At 38.7% G+C, this 22,888-nt stretch overlaps 1 protein-coding gene and 1 long non-coding RNA gene across 2 annotated transcripts in view; one reads left to right on the forward strand and one right to left on the reverse strand.

Annotated features, from left to right (window-relative positions):
• LOC111334732 (uncharacterized) overlaps positions 1-22,888 on the forward strand; it is a 183,198-nt gene that overhangs the window by 132,575 nt on the left and 27,735 nt on the right. Inside the window, 1 exon segment of the mRNA XM_088747547.1 lies at positions 13,865-13,936. Coding sequence (XP_088603673.1) covers positions 13,865-13,936 — 72 coding nt within the window.
• LOC148742475 (uncharacterized) lies at positions 6,274-11,718 on the reverse strand. The gene is made up of 2 exons (XR_016000119.1): positions 11,371-11,718; positions 6,274-6,836 (listed from the first exon to the last, which is right to left on the reverse strand). It is a non-coding gene; the product is annotated as an uncharacterized LOC148742475 (long non-coding RNA).

The raw sequence follows: 22,888 nt of genomic DNA on the forward strand, positions 1-22,888 counted from the left end.
TTTCCTATTCCCTCCGGAGTTTTCACGATCTTTATGGCCCACAGACCTATCCCGCAATAATGCTTCTAACGCTAAAACCATAACGCCGGACTAAAATATTCAGTCTTATGCTAAATCAATGCAAGTATTAGCGTACTACATTCGATGCGCATCTCAAAGAAAACTTTCGGAAATATTTCACAGGCTCGTGAAATGTTTTTCGCACCTATTATTATTTTTATCATTACCAATCATACGAACTCAAGAATCTTTTCAAAGTCAGTTTAACCAGTCAATACTGTAAAACGTTAATGGGCAAATCTTTTGTGTTACTGCCAGCTAATTTGAAACGGAAAAGTTATGCTCTTTACGAGCACGTCACTCATAGTGCCGATTAAGTTGAAGAAAAGTCCGTTTCAGAGTCAGGTTATGCTATTTTATCTAATGCTTGATCGTTAAGGCGATCAGTGCGTCAAGCAAACCATGTTTCCTTTTCTTTTTCTTTAAATCATTTAGTAGACCATTAAAAAACGGCTCACACGATTAGTTTTACTCACATCTCAGAGAAAGCAAAAGCACAAATTTGTGCGTGAGTTTTTGGAGATCGGTACATAATTAACAACCTTTGACATAGATAACCCTTTTGAATGTGCTGGTCAGCAGTTTCTTTTCATTTACACCTGTTAAATGTAAGTTACTGAGTATATAATTTCACCGTAACCACGAAACTATTCGACAATTTGGAAACAATAGCTTTCTGGAGAGCCGGTCAAGATCCGAATTAGGAAACAAAATGTGCATGCTAACAAGGTCTGGTCTAAAAAGTAAAGACAAACAATTTCATATCCAAGCCCGCAAATTGTCCGACCTACAAATTTGTAGACTTCCTTGTCCAAGTTTTTAATTTGGTTTATGACTTGTACCTCCATCACTGATCACACAAGTATACCGTTATCACATTTTTCCAAAACCTAATGTACTTAAGAGTCTGAGCCAGTGATATATGGAGGTATTGGTGAGCGTACTCATTGTTTCGCCAGCTGTCATTAGAAGCTGTCAGTAACGGTCTCCAGCCAATGCTACTCGACTTGCGACTAGTAAGTAGAAAGATACTGGTTGATATCAGCGAGCCCGCCATGTGACATGAATACTGGTCAGGGGATTTTTCGGTGCAACAGCTGTCACTTTAACACCTCAATGTTGGATGTCCGCTATAACACCAATGCATTAGCGCAGTCGAACGACTGCATCAGAGGCTTATTACATTTAGGACCAAATGATATTACATTTAGGACTTTATTACATTTAGGACCAAATGATATTACATTTAGGACTTTATTACATTTAGGACCAAATGTTATTACATTTAGGACTTTATTACATTTAGGACCAAATGTTATAACATTTAGGACTTTATTACATTTAGGACCAAGTGTTACTACATTTAGGACTTTATTACATTTAGGACCAAGTGTTATTACATTTAGGACTTTATTACATTTAGGACCAAATGTTATTACATTTAGGACTTTATTACATTTAGGAATGTTATTACATTTAGGACTTCAACACACCTCGGCCTATGCTCTGCCACCTGGAGTACGTAACTCCAATTCTTACTCTCTGCTGTCTTCTAGTTAGATAATCCTTTAGAAGCGCGCAGCCTTTCTCACCAACACCGTAAGCCTTGAGTTTTGCCAACAATAGGTCGTGCTGTATAAGATCAAACGTTTTAGAAAGATCCATGGACACCATACCAACCAATTCCCCCTATCGCGCATGCTCCTCCAATCCTCTGTCAGACGGAACAGGGCTGTTTCACAACTATAGAACTTTCTATAAGAACTGATGAAATCAGATAAGATGGCGCGATAAAAGTCCTTCATTTGTACCATCAACAGCCTTTCGTATACATTATTGAGAACTGTTAGTACTCTAACGGGCCTATAGTTGGTCCTGTTGAATTCATCGCCTTTTTTAAACAAGGGTGTTACCTGACCTTTTTTTCCACTCGCTCGGATACACACCGTGGTCAATCGACGAGTTTAAAATGCTTGCAATAGGTTTAGATAATACAGCCGCCGAATCCTTTACAAGCCTAGGTGTCATCATGTCATGGCCACACGATTTGCGACAATTGAATTCCATTAGGAGGCTTTCGATCTGTATTTGATTAGTGTGCTGGAACTAGAAACTTGTGTTGCTATACACCGATTTCAATAGAATGGCTGCCGGTCGGACAAAGTATGGGGCGACCACGAAAACGAGGTGTTTTAGGATGAAACCATGGCGTTTTCTGAGAAACCATACGAGTGGGATATTCCTGGTGCTCGTTTAGAAGGTCGGAAGCCATCTCTGAGGAAAATTGATGAATTAAGATTTTTGCTTTAGGGTCGGGGTGATCGTGCAAAAGGTTTGACTACAAAAGCATAACTAGTAAAACAGTGAGTTAAAGTTTTTGTAGCCCCTATTTTTTGAACCTCGATAGCTTGTAAGTCTGTTGTTTAGGCCGGATTTTTCGGTTATTTTTAGTGTGGAAGAGTATATTTCCCAAGGAAAAGATACGAATATCATTGATCCAGAACCAAACCAAATATTCACGAAGAGAAAGCTGACCAAAGTTCGCTAAGTTCATTAAGTTCGGCGTGTTGATTTAAACGCTTGATTTCTCTTAAGGCATCGCCCTTTTTCTTACACAAAGTGGTTATTTGTCCTTGTTGTTGTTCTAAGTCCAGTTTTAATTGATTAATTTCTTCCGTGTAGGATTCTGTTGTCGTAGCACTTTGAAACTCAATAGGGACCTTCAGATACGACTAAGAGTACGAGTACGAGTACGAGTACGATTTTTGCGCGCGGGAGTCCTGGGGCTTAGTTGTCGTAAACACGGTCGTCGCCGCCGTCAGCTCGTAACAAAAATGTTTCAGTAGTTGTTGTGAGTACGGAGTGGCGACATTTTGTCGGTCGTGGAAATGTTTAGCAGACAAACCACACAAGATGCTCTGGCATTTATGTTCATGGAGGATATCATCGATGAAGTCGAGTTTTCGTTGCTTTTCGAGACGGTGAACGAGAAAAATCCGTCCTTTTCCTACTGGTCATACGATCGCTTTGACTTGACTCGCGTCACATGACTTTGAACTTAAAGTACAGCACAGTTCTTGAAAAGCAATTTCTAACGTGCAAACATAGCAATTTGGTAGTAACTGTTTAATGTAGACTTTGTGCATGTATGAGTCGCTTGAAACTTGTAAAAACAGCTATAGAGGCTAACCTTTAAACCCGCCTGAACTCAGTCGTACTCGGGGAACGAGTTTTCTTGAAAATCTCGTAGTTCTTAAAAGGGCAGCAGCGAGATTTTGAAGACAGAACGAGTTTGCGTGACATGCTCACGCTATCGCGCATGCGTGCTAGTTGCACTTTGGTAATCTCGTTCTCGTACTCGAAGTCGTAGTCGGATCTGAAGGTCCCTAATGTCCTCAACAGCGCTAGCGGAAATGCTCTCCTCGATAGCGCTATTTGTTGTTGTTGAGTCGGTGTCCAGATTTCTTTTCAGACGCTCATTTACTACTGGATCCGTCCTCAGAGAAGGAGCTGGTCGCTTTCTTGGTGAAGTACGCGGCCAGCTAAACTTCGTAGGAAAGATTTCATTCCGTCTTTTTAAAGACATTTTCCCACCAAAACATTTTTCGATTTCGCACAGTTCGAAATGGAGTGAACATACTTTCGTGTTGTCGTTCAAGTTAAAATTTTTGCCAGGGTCTCTTCTGATCTTAGCAAGTCAGACCTTTTTAAGTGACGCTTCTTTTGGGAAGCTAAAGAAACCAAGCTTTTCTCCGTTGGGCCCAGTAGTTCTTTTTTAAGTACAATGAATGAGGAACACAACAGTGTATATTTGACCGCGAAGTCCTATCTGTAAGGCCCGTCGAGTCCTAAAATACCTCGTCTCAGTGCTTGCCCCATTCTTCGGCTGAGCGGCAGCCATTTTATTGAAATCGGTGTATTACGTTGTAGTATTGCTATAATACTTGGATGGTTTACAAAATTCTTACCGTACTCCTCTTCGCTCACCGCCCTCACACTCTCCGTGATCTTAATAAAATGTTGATATAAAAGCTCGGCAATTTCACACTTATCAGTTATGACCTGATTGTTTTCTTCAAGAATAATGTCATCAGCCTGTTTTGTTTGCTATGAAGGAAAGGACGATACTTGTTCCAGAACTCCCTTGGGCTGTCCGGCTCCGTCGATCAGAACACATTACACTGATTGTTCCTGTGTCGTTGCGTGTGATCAGAGAATTTTTTTGTGAACGGCTGTGACCTTTATTTCTGCGGAACGAATCTTTTTGTCATGTTGCTTTGGAGGCACTTCTATTAATATTTCACGCCAAACATTGCTGTATTTTCTTTACTGGCCATAAACTTTGCATACATATGACCAACATTTAACTCATATAACCTGTTCCGGTGTCCATGACATGATGTGGTACTTTTGATGATCTAAACTCTGAGTTCCAGGCAAGCAGGTATTTAAAATGAATTCTGTCCTACCGCAATTTTCTTTGAAGAGTTTGGAAAGCATTCTCTTTGTCATATTTTTTTTATGATATTCACAACATGCATCTCACGCTGTTTGCCGTTTTAAGACACTTTTCCACGCTAAGGAAATTAAAATCAAACATTGGAGCTTGTATTTACAACGATCCGCCTCAGGTCTTGAATCATCAGTCTCGTCGAAAACTGCAATAATTAATTCCTCGTGCGTTGTTATCAGTGCCATGTGCTATCGACAAGTCAACGTTCCACATTTTTTGAGAGCATTGACTTAGCGTTAATTACAGAAATTACCTTGTTTTTGGCTAAGATTTTTCTCATGAAATGAATTAAAGGCAGTTGGAAATTATAAAAGTTTATTTCTATATGTGACAGTCCATAATGTATTCACGTGTGCCCCATTGTACCTAAAAAAATAGAGATTTCACATTTTATTTTATTGAACCGATGCAGAGTTAATATGGGTGAAAAGTCTTGTGAAGGGTGCTCACTTCCTCAACATGCGGTTACCTTGCGAGTCGTGCGGTTTGGTTTTTTTGATCTTTTCCAATTTTATTTGCGTATTAGTTGCCTTATACGTTTTATGGAATTAAATAGGTCTCGGGCGCATTAATCATCACGTGACTCGGTAATTGTTCTATTTTACTTGGTTGGAAATTTCGACGCAAACTTGGTTTACTAATTTTAAATGATCGTTGATATTGATTGATATTATTTAATCTTTCGCGGCAGCTTAGAGGGTTGTCCAAAATCACGGATCATAATGATTCGTAAAACTGACATGTCGATTTGTGCGATCCGTGCGGTTTGTGTAATTTATTCACGAGTCGATTAAAAAAAAAACTAAACTAGCATAACTGTTAAAATTTATGAGGTCTGAGCGACTGCGGCCATACTGGGGTCCATCTCGACTAGCTCATCATGGCCATCTCTGGTCATCGCAGTGAAGCAAGCCTCAGAAATTACATCGTCTACCCTTCGAGTGAACAACTAAGAGCTTGCTCTGATATCCTTTCTGATGCGTTAAGTGGAAGGTCACATCAGTCACTGCAGTCGAGTTTTACGGCGCTATCATCCCGAGCAATTTTCATGTTCCTTTGCATCCAGGTATCTTCCATTCATAAAACACACGCCTCGAGCATTTTGTTCCCTATTTTATCACGTGAAGAAACTTGCAAGTTTCTATGTATAAGCTTTAATTCGGCCGGATTTCACTAAGAACAATTCACTGAACACCAAAACTAAAACCTTCAGGCAAGTTTTAAATTTGAACTGCCGCGCTACAAATATATTTCATTTTTTCTCAAGAAGGGGGAAAAACACTCGACTACGTCTCGTGTTTCTACCCACACTTCTTTCTGTATTGACCGAGGATTCTATGGGTTATGAAAAGAGCTCCCGATTAACACGCTACTTTTCTTTAATGTTGTACATGCCAGAATTTAAAATGTTTGAGATCTTGTTGTTTCCGTTGTAGCAGCAAACGAAGAGTGTTACGATTAACCTGTTGTGATAAACGTTGCCAATGGTTACGTTTCCGAATTCTCTCAATTATAAAGCTTGCGAAGGCCGTATTGAAAGTGCATTTGTGAATGTGATAAACTTAACAATATTACTCCAATTCTAACTCCCTTACGATGCCCGATAAACGAAAAACTCGAAAGAAAGCTCCCCATCTGCAGAAGCTGACGAAAGTCACAATCGCCCCTGCCGGACGCCAATAAGCTGAGCCGAAACTCCAAGCAAGAGAGGACGTTTATTGACCGAAGGCAAGAGACATACATAAAAAGAACGAGCGGGAAAAAAAAGAGCCGCGTTAAATATATGCGCCAACCGTGTGACAACGAAGTGAACTAACCAACAGCGTGCCTACAAAGCAGAACAATGAAGCAGGCTAAACGACAGCGTGCACAATGTGTCACGTCATCCAAGTTAATGGCGAGAACTAAACAACAATGCGAAATATGGCGGGAGACATACTCGAGTGTTGTCCAAGAACTTCTTAAAGCTCAGGTATGCATCATGAAGTCGTTCATGGAATCTGTATAAAATAAAATATCTGTATCATGTAATATCTGTATGAAATAAAAGTGCAGATTAAAGTGATCCAAGTATAGCTTTGTAGTTGAAGTAACATGCATTGTGCATGCAGTATGTTGTTTTGCTGTGGTTATCTGATAGAAGTAACTTGATGTAATCTTGAGAGACTGTTCAGTAAGCTGTATTCTTCATCGCAGGAGAACTGTAAGACAGTGCTGCTGTAATGTACACATGTCCTCTCTAAGTGATGCCTCTGAACGAAGTCTATTTGAAGAGAAGGGGAAAAAAGGAACATGAATTTTGAAATTGTAACAGTACTACAATGATAGTCCTATGAAAAACAGGTCTATTAAATGGATTTAGTAAAATAATTCGTAACAACTGGTGATACTGGATGTTGACTCACATTTCACAAGCCACTTCTTGACTAGCTATCACATCAAAGACAGTTTGTTTACTTTATTATTACGAAAATTATTGTTCTAATTATTATTGCTATTAGTACTATTACTGCTGATTTCTAATTAAATGAAAGCAATCTTGTCATTTGTGTGGTCTGTTTCAAATATGAATCTATACATGTATGTTAATTGGCTAATTTTCATTTGACAAAAATGTACAGCCTTGCCTTGTGACCAAGACTCTGGCTGACTGAGTTTATTAGCATTCTTTGAATCACTACGGGGTATCAATTTCTTTTTTTTTGTCTTTAAATCTGTCTGAATTTTCCATAAAAAAATAATCAGTTAATAGCACTAAGAAATGAGATCCATATTGCGTTATGATCTGTGAAGTCTCTAGAACACCTGCTTGTATAGTTAAGTGAGATGTTTGTAAATAATTATATGATCAATTAATTTTCTATTGTAAGTCGTGTATGTTGATATCAACTGTTTCTAACATTTATCTCTAAATAGTAAATTCCACAAAGGTAGCTAATGTCTGCCTCAATAAGGCAATTTACATTTAAGTCTCCAATAATAATGTTGTTCTCTGTCAAAATGGTATCTAACACTTCTGAGACTGCCTGACAAAGTTGTCCTCTGGGAATTTTTGGAGAGCAATAAATACCCAAGACTGTACAGTTCTCACAAATTGTGACTTCAATCCCAGTTATTTCAATACCATGTACATTGTGACAGTAGGGATATCCAGGGCAATAAGGGATTTTGCTAAACACAGCTGTACCACCAAAAGGTCTTGATCCTGTTGAAGACTACAGACTGTATGTATGTGGACTGTCATTTTTAAAGAGATGTTATTTAACCAACTATGTTATATTTGTCACAAGAATCTTGGGAACTAAATCTTGTATCTGCAAAAAAAATGATATTAGAACTTGAATAGTTTAAGTCTTTGCATATGCCTTGTGTCTACGCAGTGATCTTGCATTCAGGTAACAGATTTTTAGAATTGAACTAGATATGCCATTAAGTGGTGATATACAAAGTTTAAGTTTAGCAGTTGTTCTTAATCACTCCATTTCTTTCTCAACAGTGGCATGAATAACAATTTTGTCTTTACAGAGATCAGTTATATATAAGCCTTCAAAGGTGGAATGGTTCTTTTAGTACTTAAGTTGACAACAATTTTAGTTTCAGTATCCCCCTCAGTGATCTATGAACTGTTTTTGCTGCTGCAGGGCATAATGGAAACTGTTTTCTGACAACTTGAGTTGCTTTGTTTTTCCCAACAAAAAATTGTATGGTAACTGGTTATACTGGGGTCCATGCCCTATGGTCAATTCCTTGGGTATAGAGATGTCTGTTCTCATGTGTAGTATTTTTACCGAAATCTGAGTGATCAAACTGTACCCAAACTATGCCTGAGTGTTTGCTTTGCTGATTTAGTTGCACAAATTTGATGATATTCCCAGCACCATGAATTTGTTCTGCCATCTTCAGTTCACATATTCATTACATGCTGAATTCACCTTCAGCATTTAGGTAGAGGTTCAATACCAACTCCTCAGTTTTTCTTGGGAAATTAATTTTGTCTTAATATTTTTCTTCAAACCTCAGAAGAGTTAGCTCCAATAACACTGTCTAGTGCTGTGATTCTGTATTTGTTTCCTATAGCTACATTATGTACTTCATCATTAAATTAATCTACCCTAGTTTGCATTAATTTTTGTTTATATAGGTGGGTGCATCAAATGGGTTGTTTGTGTCTTCTCACACAACTCTTCCCTTCAATTTTACAATGTCACTTGCTGTGTGTTTACCTTCACATATTTAACCAATTAAGAAGTTCTGAAAACAACTTGCTATCTCTTTGCCACATGATCTCAGTGAGCTCAAACACTGAAAAGTGCTATTGCCAGAGAATTGGATCAAGAACTGTGTAAACTGAATTTTGGAGGTGTTTAAATATGTAGTCATCCATTACTGGTTCTAACTGGAACAAATCACCAATATAATGGTGATAAAAGAAACACCACCAAAATCATCTTTGCAACCCTTACTATCTTTAAGCCTATTGTTAAGCTGTATGGCAAACACATTCAAATTTCATCCAAGAATATCAATTTGACGCCTCCAAAGTGAGTTGTCAAGGTGTCTTGTCAATTTAAGTCAAGATATATTGTTTGTAATTTTTCAATGACTGATAGGCAGGAATAGAAAATGCACTGTGAATAGTTTTACCTTTAATGTTGTAAGCAGCTTTCCCAGTTGAACCTCATAGTAAGACCTTAATTTGATGAAAATCACTGCCAGCTCTGGTGTTAAAACACTTAAGGGCTGCCTGATCCAAGGCTTTTAGAAGATGTGATTTGCCCACACCAGCTCCACTACTCAGAAAGCAATAAAAAGGAGTTTCTGTGCTTTCACTCTGGTGCAAAATGTGATAAAAACAATTCTTTTTTCTTTTTATTTAAAATCTAAACCATTCCACGATAACCATCATCTGGTAATTTACTGATTAATATAGGTGGCTCATTGTGGCGTGATGTGGAAGGAATTTTGAAATCATCTGAAAGGTCAAAGTTCATTGAAATCAGGATGTAAATCTTCATTACCAAGAACTTCCTTCATCTTGCAGTTCAACATTTTGCGCATTTGGTGTTACTAAGTCCTACTGGGAATCACTAACTTCTGTGTCATGTAAATGCTGTTCAATGTCATTCATATCTTCACTGCAGACAGCATACTGATGCATTTGTTTGTCTACTTTTTCTTTCAAAAGAACGAAATGCTCCTGATATGAAGAGCTTAGCTGCCTATTAAATCAGCTTTTTCATTTTGCCAACAAGTAAAAAGCATAATAAGTTCACGGAAATGTTCTTTAGAGTAAGAATTCACATTGTACCAAACACTTCTAATTATTCTAGGCTTTATATGCTGCTTTGGTTTTACAATTTTTGCATTGTGCTTGCCTAAAGTCTGAAGTTGAAATCAGCGAATTCATCATCATCATCATCATCTTTCCATGTTTCAAGTAGGAGGTTATCTGTGTTCAAACTTTTAGATTTTTTCCCAAATGAGTTTTTGGGGTGAATTATACAATGCAGCCCAATCAGCCAGTAACATTCTCCATGCTTGTTGGTCTTTCTATGTACCTCTTAATAAGACCAGTAGAGTGAATGTCTTCAGAGTCATCCTCCACTTCTTCTATTTCATTCATTGGTTTCAAAACCTGAGCTTTCTCTTCAGGGGGTGAAGTGGTGATAAAAATCACCTCTCTAGAGCTTTTCCTTGTTGGTAGCTGATGAACTATATGTAAACTGCCTCTTGAGCACTGATCTCCCCACTAAATATCTCTCTCTAATTATGCTGTAATTTCCTCTCTTTGCCCCCTCACATGCTTGTTGTAAAAAGTTGACTCATTCCCTTCTGGGCTTTTGAAATGTATGATACATTTATTATGTACATTGCACAAGCATAAACATCCAAAACAAACCATAATTATATCCATATTTGCTCTCCATGCACTTAGACAGACACTGTTGTAGGTGTTCATTAGGATTTCTTTTCAGAAATATGGTGGGAGAATTTAGGTTGGATCAAATAGCAAGATAATAGTAGTTTTGTTCAGGGATGTCCAGATTAATTAGCATTTGTTCAAAAGTGATGTTATCCACCTCTTTCATATCATTCTAATGCTTACTGATATGTTTGCAATTTTCTTTATGTTTTCTAATATGTCACTTTCAGAAACATCACTGCCAATAGAATGTAAAATGCTGGTGCATTTCATTGGAGGCTGTGAATAATTAAATCTGCATTCCATCTTTGATTTTTTACGCGAGTTGGAGAGTGCTTATGAATCGGTTTGTTGACAAGCAGTCCCAGTTCTGGATCATTAACTGATTTTTCACAAGTGATTATTTGATCAATAATATACTGGTGCATCTTCAAGTCAAATTAGTATACAAATATGTGGTGAACCTCTCTGCTGGTATTCAAATCTGAAACAAGCCTGACATTTTTCCTAAGGGAGCAGCATTGCTCATTAGAAAGCACCTTAAAAACTGATTGAATCGGTAACTAAAATGTTGTGCACATGTCACCCGGTCACTCTGAATCAACCTTGACTTTTCCTCCCAGTTTAAATTATCTAATTCATGAATCTGAATAATCTTTAACATCAGCAAACTTTCCAAGTATTTTAACGAGATGTACCCATTGTGTTTCAGCTGATAAAAAACTACAAAAGAAGTTTTCTGGACCAAATAGTGAGATTTAAAATGGTTCAAAACGAAGGAATCTCAACGCTAACAATTATACGTAGCAGTGTTGAAACTGCCTTAATTAGTGCCCTTTTCGCATTAATTAACACAAATTAGACAAACAAGTACCTTAATTATGTGGCGCTTCTTTGCGCTCATCATTGCATGAAACACCGACAGGAGGGTCTTGGACGTTTTCAGAGGATCGCTCAGTTCGTTCCGCCATACTGAACACATGAAATAAAGCCTTCCAAGGGAACTTTACGCTCTTATTGGAACTCAGAGCGAGTTTTAAAAATAGCTAGGCCGAGATTCCCAGTGAGGAGAAATGCACGTGCCCATTCGCAACTATTATTTTGTAAATTGAGTAGATTTTAGGCCGTGTCTGATTGGAATTGTAATTAATCGGGCTTTCGTTGGAAAGCCCGAGTCTTAAATTGCAAGCCGTTGTTAGTCGCCAAAAGGGGGGTCATGGTCGCAGGCGTTCCTTGCTTAAACTGCGGAAACTGGGGATGAGAGTGTGACAGCTTTAGGTACGTTGTCACGAACTCGCTCTTTGTAAATAACATAATTTACAGAATGCTGTGTTTGGTGTAGACCATGTGGCGAAGATTCCTTTCTTATACGCTCATCTCACATACAAACGCACACGCCGTTTGTGGTGGGCCCACGCTAAATGATGCCGGGCGTTTTCGGAATGGTCCGGTCCACGAATTCTATAGCTCGAAAGCTAGCCAAATGTGCAAAGTTCATACTAGTTCTTGCGAGATAACAAATGAGCCATATGTGAGTTCAAATTACGAAAACTCTGGCAAAACTGGAACAGCCGATGTAACAACAAACTATGATGCGGAGACGAACACCTCACTTGCTGATAAAGTTATGTAAATTGTATGTAAAAAACGCTCTGTTATCTTGAAATGACTTTCAACGCAGTTTTAGACGCAGTTCTAAGCGAGATTTAAAAAAAAGTGAACCCCCCGTCACGTATTCTTTGTCGTGACCATCATTTTGTTACAGAAAGGGTTGAGGAGTACTCCTGCTAATGGACTGATGTCAAAAGCGTTAATCAAGCGCGTACGCGATACTCATAGGGTACGCGGCAAGAGGGTGCCTTCGAAAATAGGTGATCTTAGTAAAGGCACTCTTGGACAAAAATTATTAGATTCCTTTATTTTCTTCCCTAGCTATCGTTTCTACTCTCACGTTGGGTGTTTTCGGTGTCCCAACATTCAACTGAAACAGAGCTCACGTCGATTTGGGTCGTTATTTAACCGTTTATCTTTTCCTTTCACAAAGTTGCGTTTTCAATGGACATCCAACTAATTCATCAGTACTCTATAAATGTGCGTAAAAAGTTGCAATACATGACAAATTAGACACATCGAATATATGAAATACATATATCTGAACTGCAGTTATGAAACGTATATGTGCATGATCTTCGCAGTAAAGCACTATTTGAGCAATAGTGAAGATCAGACCTGAAAAAATTCAGGCCTGTACGAGATTCGAACCACTGACCTCTGCGATAATAGTGCAGCACTCTACCAATTGAACTGGGAGCAACTGGAAGCAAGCCATGGATCAAATTAATTCGACAGAAACCCGTAAGATAATAAATCAGACACAACGAATATATGGAATCCATATATCTGAACTGCGTTTATGAAACGTATATGTGCACGATCCTCACAGTAAAGCACTATTTGCTCAAATATCACACGGATCATACCAATATGGCGATCGTGAATACATGAGACGATCCGTTAAGAGCCATGGTATTAGACATGTATGGATTAGACTCGTTCAGTGATGGCCAGTGTCGTAAATGAACCAGGACGAGTCGCTAGAGATGTTACGAGTGTCTCTCAATTTCTGCAACTTGTGAAAACACGTGTGAAATTGATCCTTAATTGTAGTCAGCCCCATGCAATTATCTATACAAATTATAAAGCTGCAGACAACCCACCCGTACATATGCAAAGCACATGTCAATGGTGCATCTATTACATATGAGGAAGATAGCTTTGTTCTGTCTGTATCGTAAACGTGTCCTTACATCTATAGTTTAATCAAGCTTCTATACTATGTTCAGGGCTAAAAGAGTCCGCATTGCTAAAGTTGTACTATTCTTGTTCGTACTCGTAATATCGGAATAAATGTGTTGCTTGAAACTGAAAATAAAAATATGGCAACAGAGATTAGAATTATATAGAAAGATACACTTCCTGATAAAATATACTCAAAGTAGTTTTGCATTGATGAGAGAGCTATATGATTTCTTTCAAGAGAACAAATAAAGCATCTAATTTGCTGTTATTTAACAGCATTACAAGATTCAGCAGGTTAAAGACCGTCATCTGCATAGAACGTAAAGGCTTCGTCTGAGATTCGTTGCAGATCAAGAGATTGTAAACTGTAATTTTTAATCTCCTAGAGCAGATTTCATCCCAAGGCAATTCACGCACTGCAAAAGCAATGTTTTGTTCAAACTTGTTTTGAATCAACTTCAAAGCTTCTTTAGCTGGAAAACATTCGTTCTCTTATGTTTATTTGAGTCTTTTAGTCAAATATCGCTGATTTCTTGTTGTTGGGTTCATCTCCTTTTCTTTTTTTGTAGTGACTTGTCCTATAACCAACTGGAACAGCTGCCTCCAAGAGCTTTCTCTGAAAATAAATATCTTAAAGAACTGTAAGTAGAAGGGTCAATACAGCGGTTATTCAGGGGGCTAATGTTCATATGCATATGACTCTCCTAAACGAAATACTGCGTTATGATGTGCGTGAAAACTATATGGCCATGTCTCAAAAGGAATGGATATCACCAAACTGATGTATATGATTGGCTAAAATCGATGTTAACCATAGTCCACAACGACTTTCTACATCGATATGTTTGTAACATTTCACCTTGTAAAGTGACATATAAAAGACTATGGGAAAAAACAAAAAGAGTTATTTAAGTCCAGAGATTTTAGCCCTAATTTGAAGTGCACCAAAGTAAGCTCGTTTCAAGCTAAATATCAAGTCAGTGTTTCCACTAAAACGGGAATATGTCTTGACAGTTAAACAGTTGTAACCAGAAGCAATTTTTTAAGTTAAATGGTGTACATTCAGCGTGGACGTTTTCTGCGATGATCAGCAAAAGATCACAAGGCTCAGACTGACAACTGATACCTGGTCGATGGAGGCACAAATAGGCACCAAACGTTCGTTGTGAGCCGAAAAATAATAAAACAGCCCATAGAACTTACAATAACACGGTTTCCTGGTCTATTCCGCTTCAATCTAATTCACGAAACACTCACTAAATTCGACGAGAAAACTTCTCCGAAAACTCGCGCTCTCACAACCTCCTTTTTTTCTTAACTCGACCCGTTCTCCCTTTTTTCAACATGCACGCGCTCACTACCTTATTTGGTAGCGCTGCTCATGGTCTTCTTTGCTTTCTTCCACGTTTTCGTCCGTTTCGACCAATTTTTCAAAAATTGCTTCAAGTATTCCCCCCATTCTTCAAATTGGGAAACTCTTCGCTGTCCATATTTTTAACATTTGCAAATGTTTCCACACGAAGAAATTTTTCTTCGACAGATTGCTGAGCATTGCGTGATATGATACGTCATTTTAGGATCTATAACCTTATTGACGATGGCTCTTGACTAATAAGATCGTGAGAATCTCTACGCTTATTGTAAAAAACTTAATACTAACTGACTTGCCGCTCTAGATTTTAGGGGTCATCCGAGTCACGTATGAGTTGGTTAACTCTAATGTTGGCGTCAGCTCTTGAGAGCACTGTGCACTGCACAGTTTCAGGATTTAGTAATTTTTCCTTCGCTCATCCGGGTTTTACCTCATACCACCTTCCAGTTATGACGCAAGGCAATTTCAGACTCCAGCTGGGTAGAAAGATCTAGAGTCATATTTACTAAAACTGATCAGACGGAAATTTTGGAAAGAAACCTTAAGTCCTCTCTTTCGTCTTTTTTGAGAGCTCAGCAGATACACTGGATGATTTTATGAGGCTGATCCTTTCTGAGTAACACAAGCCTTTACATTTTATCATTTTTGTCATGTCCAAGCTGGTAGATGCTTGTACGGCGTAAGCAAATGCAGTGGGAATCTTTTCCAAATTAATCACCAACACTCAGTAATATGGGGGCCTTTCCTCTGATTCAGCAGGACAATTTATGTAATGCACTTTAGATCAGTTAACTTCACTTAGGCAAATTACGGGCCGAATAAACTATTGTCTTTACTGACCTGAATTGCTGACCTAAAATCGGCCTTTTGAAAACGTGATTTCCAGCCACAATCGAACCTTTCATTGAATGTTTTCATGCATCATATCAATCCGACAGATCATTTTAAAATCAGGGAAGAGGATTAAGATCTAATCTATTTAGAATAAAGGCTGATAGTTTCGAAAGAAACTGTTTGGGGCTGCGTCGGTGGGAGTAACAAAATAATTTGGATATATCAACAAAATTGAAATGGTAAATTGGCCACCGTAATGATTACAAAAGCTGACGTTTCGAGCGTTAGCCCTTCGTCGGAGCGAATAAAGGAATTGTCGGTTGTGTGTGCTTTTAAAGGCAGAAAATGGAGCTAAGTTATAGGTGGGTGCATGGCAACGAGAAAAACATGAATAAATTAGTGGAATGAAAAGCGTTCATTGATCCCTGTGGGATTTAGACTGCCGGTTTGAAAGATGAGCTTTTGTTCAAGATTTTTACGGCTTTCCGTGCCACCTAAGTGCAAGGAAAAACCGCAGATTGCCATATGTTGCTTAGAATGATTAGGTAAATTAAAATGTCTAGCGACTGGTTTCGATGTGTCCTTGTCATTCCTTTCCACGTCTCGAAGGTGTTCTCGGAATCGGTCACCTAGTCTTCTGCCTGTTTCGCCGATGTATACCTTTTTGCAATAAGTGCAAGTTATGCAATAGATTACATTAGCGGAGGTGCACGTGAAGTGATCGGTGATCTTAATGGATCGTTTAGGTCCAGATATTTTATCAGTGTTATGAATGAAAGGACACGTTTTGCATCGTGCACGAGTGCATTTAAAAGTGCCTGGTTGCTCATTAGACTGAAAAGAACTTCAGACCAAAAAATTGCCTAAGTTTTTGTCGCGTTTGAATGAAATGAGCGGAGGCTGCGAAAAGATAGTGCTTGTCTCTGGATCGTTTTGAAGTCATTTAAAGTTTTTAAGAATGATGGATTTAACTGAGTGGTTGTGAGGGTGAAACGTGAGAGTGAATGGAATGCGGTCGGAATCTTCCTTATGCGACGTTTGTAGTGCTGAATGTCGATCAATAAGTTGAGCGCGGTGGGAACCCGCTTGAACGACGGAAACAGGGTAACCACGTTTATCGAAGAACTGGCACATTGACTCTGATTTGTGATGAAAATCAGAGTCATTACTACATAAACGACGAAGTCTTAGAAACTGAGAAAAAGGAATGGAATTCTTAACGTGAGATGGATGAGAAGACGAATATAACAAGTAATTATGCGAGTCTGTAGGTTTGTAATACACACTAGTGCATAAACCGTTACCTTCAATTGAAACTTTGACGTCTAAAAAGGATAGAGAATTGTCAGAAATTTCCCAAGTATATTTCAGAGCCGGGTGAAAAGAACTGACTGCAGTTATGAATTGAGTGAGCTCCTCCCTGGTAGAGGAGGTAACGCCGATACAGTCGTCGATGTAGCGACCGTAGAGTTCAGGTTTGGACCCGTTGTATTGGCAGAAAAATTGATGTTCGACAAAACCTACAAAAAGATTCGCATAGCTAGGTCCCATTTTGGTGCCTATGGCTACACCATTTGTTTGTTTGAAGAAGTTGTTTCCGAATGAAAAACACCTGAGTGTGAGCACTAGTTCGGCTAAGCGTAGTAGTGTTTCAGATTTAGGTTCCTTAACAGTACGTTGATCAAAAAAATGTTTAAGGGCTAGAAGGCCTTCGCCATTAGGAATGACAGTGTAAAGAGACGTAATGTCCATGGTGAAAAGAAGTTTGTTTTGGCCAAGGAAATTAAAGTCTCGAAAAATTTGAAGAGCGTGTTGGCTGTCTTTAATATATGATGGTAAAGTTTTGACGATGGGAGCCATAATTTTGTCTAGATAGCTGGAGATAAGTTCGGTAGAGCAACTGCAAGCCGAGACAATGGGCCGACCCGGGTTGTTAGGTTTGTGAATTTTAGGTAAAAAGTAAATACGAGAAGTTCTAGGAGTGGTTATGATGAGATTCTTTGCTGTGGCCGGCAATTCTTGTTTAGTTATGAGTTGGTTGATCGTATTCTTGACGGAGTTTTGATTGCTGGCAGTGAGGTCTTTGTCGATCTTTTGATAAAAAGAGGTGTCAGAAAGTTGCCGCAAAGCTTCTTTTTGGTAGAGGTCGGTGCGCCAAACAACGACTGAGCCGCCCTTATCGGCCGCTTTGATAACTATGTCTTTGCGACTTTTTAGAGCCGACCACTCTTCAGAAGAGAGATTAGAAAATTTGGTAATACGTTTGAAATTGAGTTTGTTGATATCGTGGCGGCATTTTTTGATAAAAAAGTCTAATGATGCGAATTGGCCCTCTGAGGGAGTCCATTTAGACTTTCGAGTCTGAAGTGTTTCGAAAGTGTCTTTGTTCGAGGTGTTAGAATCATCCTCTTTGTTGTGAAAAAAGGCTTTTAATTGAACGCGGCGAAGGTATTTTTCTACGTCTTGTTTAATTGAGAATTCGTCCGTTCTTTTAGAAATAGGAACGAAATTCAAGCCCTTACTGAGGACGGATTTTTCTGAATCGGAAAGTGAGAGGTTTTCTGGAATGGTAACTACAGTTTTGAGGTTTTCTGGTGATGAGTGGTTAGCGATTTGGGGACCGATATGTTGGTCAAGTTTTTGGGCCTTAATTTGGTTTAAATGATTGAAAAGTTTCGAATTAGTTTCATGAATTTTGGCGCGGATAGATTGTAATAAAACTGCTGGACAGATTTTGGAAAGTTCAGAGCGGCAATGTAGGATTTGTTCGGTGAGGCGATTACGTTTTTGGCACATAGCTCTAATGGTGATTCTCATGATGTTACGTGAAAAAGAATTTTGGGCGCATTGAATATTATGTGCAGTTAGGCAAAAAAATACCCTTTTAAATGTTGCACCTCTCCTGTTCCCATGGTGTTAACGGATATATTCTCATGACCGTGGGCATTTTTTTTAACCAGAAAATCGCGCAGTAGCTACCTCAATCTCAAGTTCATTGAAACACGATAGTCTTTCTAACAGCGGTGTGGGGCATTTAGGTTCAAAGAACCCACCATTTCTTTACAACTTTCCCCATGAATGTTTTTTTAGGCTAATAGTAATCGAAACCACCTTGGTTTTTCCAAACGCTGCAAAGCAGCTTTTCTTCTGAGTGGCAATCGCTTCAGCGCTCAACGAGGCACATTTTTAACAGCGCCGATGTAATCAAAATGTAACATATTACAAGCTCATATTTTCACCAAATTTGTTTTAAAGAGTTTATTTTTCTCCGCATATGTTGATCAATCGTTTATGAGGACAAAGCACATATATTTTTCTTCATTAACAATTTCTTATTGCGAAAATAAGTTTTCAGTTTGACACCTACTTCACTGCCGCCATAGCACTAAATATACAATATTTTTCCTTTTTTAACTTCCTTCCCTCCCCCCTCCTTCTCCCCATCTACGGCGAGAGGAATGAAAACACTGGGTATGACACAGCACTGATATGTTCCGATGGAGCTAAACACACTGAGTCCCGATACGAACCTGAGGCCGTAGCTTTTCAGCCTTTGGTCGATTGCGATTGGGTTGTCAATTGATTTGCTGATACTTAGCATGTACGATTGAGTAAATGTGATGTTTTCGGTGACTAATCATCACACTTGCTTGATATACGTCTTTGCGTGGTTTAAAAAGTTATACCAGTGAGGAAAAAAATAAAGTTACACTTTTTTCAAAGATAACTGTTGAAAATGCTGGAAACGTAACAGAATAAGAACAAGGAAAACTTCGTAGATAACTCACCTGACCTAATCGGGAAAACCACTTCACCAAGTTTCAAGATTTTACGTCATTTTTACATCCCTACTCTTTGATGCTTTACAACGGCGACGGTGGGTGGGCTATTGCCCTTCGTTGTTTTCTGTACTTTCCCTTTTTATTTCGTAGCCCTGCATTAGGCACATCCTAATTTCGCTGAGCTTCTAAACTGGCAAAATAAAAGACCCAGTCCTACTAGAATGAGTTCGTACATGTGTAACATTCCTCGAAATAAATGTCGTGAGCTGAGATTGACTGTAAATGTTTCATCAAAACTTTTAAGGCTCATCTAAGTAACACACCTTGAGCTACCACCTGTTTCTCCATATTTTAAAGAGCAAGATAGGCATGATAGAGAGAGAGGAGTCCCCATCTCGTGGTTCGCTACTCGTAATAATAATAATAATAAAGACTTTATTTTACGAGGGTAACACATAATAGCATAGCTAATAAACTTGTGGCCCTCACTCAGAAATAATTACAATATAAAAACTAGTATAATACAATATGAAAATAGAAACTAATATAATATAATATAATTACAAGATAAGTAAAGAAACTAATAAAATGTATGAATATATACAATATAACTAGTAAGAATGAAAAAAAGGAAACTATACACAAAAATGACTTAAAAATTGTTGCTGCGAAAAAATATTAGTCCACATATTGTGCTTGAAGCACCTTATGCTGTCCGCCATCCGTATGCGTAGTGGTAACTCGTTCCAAATTTTGGTTCTGGTGACGAGAAAGGTGCGCCCACCTTCAGTTTCCCTGTTATATCTGGGGCACAGTACATTAAAGTGAGGCAAATTCAACTTTGTGAAGCAGTTACAAGTTCCAATTGCCGTGGGCTACATCATGATTACATTACAAAATGAAGTATCAATCGGACTTAACAAAGTTTCTTTGCAAATTTATAGCGGTAACATTTGCTTTATGTCAGAAAATTTTTGAAAAGTTACAGCTTATCAAAACAATTAGCTGGAATGTTAATCAATACTAAGCAACTTGCTTAACGATAAACCACACTTTTTGTTAGTTTACCGGTGTAATAAACCACGTGGGATGTTTGGAGAACAAGAGAAACGTTTGTAAAGCACGAGGTGCAGCGGAGTGGTTTGCAAACTTTTCGAGTATGAAGCTAAGTATTCGGATCCGAGTTTGTCAGAGAAAGTGGCAATTTAATTCTTTTTTGTGATCAAATCCTTGATTCTCATGAAAACCATCAAAAAGTGCGAGAAACCAAACAAAGCGCCGGAGACTGAATAAACTGCCGGAGAGAAGAGCAAAAAGTGAAATTAATTTCTCAATGAATGAACGCAATAGCACCAAGAACCCCAGCATAATAATAATAATAATAATAATAATAATAATAATAATTTAATATTTATATTGCGCAAATTAACATGTGAATATGATCAAATGCGCATGGCAACACTTTTCGGGAGACTTTGGCCGGACTGCATCAGCAGTTTACAAACAATCGAGGGACACTTATTAGAAGATGCCCCCTCACGCCCAATTCCCAGTAAACAGGCCAGACCACATCACAGTAATCTCGTGAGTGGGTTTTTTAACGTCCCCTGCTTAACCAAATTAACTAATTAATAGACGCAGGAGACGGGACCTACGGTTTATTCGTCCTTATCCGAGAAGACTAGAATGTCTATCCATTTCTTGATATTATAGAAAGGTAGCGCATTCTCCTCAGTTATTTTAAGACCTTGAGTGTTGGTCCGGCCGGGGCTCGAACCATCGACTTCGACCTCCCGCACAACAGTCTAGCGCTCTAACCAATTGAGCTAACTGGGAGGCAGTTGTAAAAAGGCGGTTGTAAAAAGGCGGTTGTAAAAGAAAAAAAAGCGAACTGGCTTTGTGGCCAGAGTTGGCCTTGCACTGCAATTGTGATCTGACAAGTTCGCAAAGTTTGCAAGCCTATGAAGCAGAAACGTATTTGTGCACGATCCTCGTAGTGAAGAACACTACTTACGTAATAGTGAAAATCAGACCTGAAAAAATTCAGGCCTGTACGGGATTCGAACCACTGGCCTCTGCTATACCAGTGGCAGCGCTCTACCAATTGAGCTAACAAGCCAACTGGAAGCAGGGCATCAAGTTAATTCGACATAAGCCCGTAAGATGATAAATCAAACACATCGAATATATGAAATTCCTATATCTGAACTGCACAAATACGTTTCTGTAACCGCAGTTTAGATATATGAATTTCATATATTCGTTGTGTCCTAAGAAGCAGTTTTGATATTTTCCGGAGCTTTTTTATTGAAATAAAGGTCAGTTTCCTAGAGTCTTTGCTAGTGAGTTTTAAATCCATCTGAGGTATTACTGAGGTATTAACTTTATTAGACCGCACTACGACAAAAGCAGCAATATCGGAGGGCAGCATTGAGCCATGTGCACTTGTTCAAGCGCCGTTCAGCATTTGTTTCTATTACCTCCGCTTTGATTAAAGCCATCACGGAATCCTCGTTTAAATGTAGAGATGACAGAACAGTAGAAGATTGATACCAAAGCACCCTTTACCATAGCTGCCACAGTCATAGGTTTTTGCCGAAAACTCCCTGACTTTTCCCGTAAAATTTCCCTGACCGACTGAATGAACAATTCACAAACGAGTCATCTATTCCAAAGCCATCCTTTCCACCCATAAATTGTCTCAAAGGTGTCAAACTGAAAAATAATTTTCAGTGTAAAAAAAGTTGCTAAATAAGGCAGAACTTAGGTGCTTAGTTATCATAAACGATTGATCTAAAGAAGCGAAGCAGATGATATTCCACAAAACTGCCTTTTGTTAAAAGACGAGCCGGCGAGCCCATGAGCGGTGTGACGATTTTGATCGAGTGATATTGGCTTTCCTTTAATAAATAAGGAGGATTCGAATACTTTTAAAACGGATTTTTTTTGTCAAATAGTGTATTTAGTGCTCCGTTTTGAAACTTATCTACGTTGTATCTGTCTTGCCTCTATATTTGTATTCGTCAGTTTGGGCCGATTAGATCACTGCTGATCCAACGTACAAGTCAGAGTAGGATTATCGTCCACGGTTGCTTGCTGAACATTTCACTGTTACTTCACAACCTTTCCACTTATATATATAGTTTATGGTGGTTACGCTTCAAATAATGCGTTAACACCTTTTTTTTCGTGAAGAACACCCGCGAATGTCTACCATAACCATACGACGTCTAGTGTTTTTCTTGGGCTGACAAGACTGTTCAGCTGGTTTTGAGTATAGCTGCTCTGCCTTCTATAGAAGGCAACGCCGAGATAAGCGACTTTAAATCAGCCCAAGAAACTCACACGATACAGACAAACATCCGGTCTAGTTAGGCGAGGAAATTTGTCTTTTTTTTTCAAAACGATTTCAGACTTTAGCTCGAGAGCGCGACTGTTTATTCCCATGCAAATCCTTATATTTCGGCCACTGCATAACGTAAACTTATCATAGAGCTGGTAGCGCCCGTGGGCAATAGCAAGCGAACCATGAGTTTTGATTGGCTACCCGATTTGAAAAGATGGGCCCATCTTGTACGCTCGAGATTGCCCGCGCAAAAAAAAAG

Source organism: Stylophora pistillata, chromosome 1, assembly GCF_964205215.1.
Source record: "Stylophora pistillata chromosome 1, jaStyPist1.2, whole genome shotgun sequence".
NCBI lineage: Eukaryota > Metazoa > Cnidaria > Anthozoa > Scleractinia > Pocilloporidae > Stylophora > Stylophora pistillata.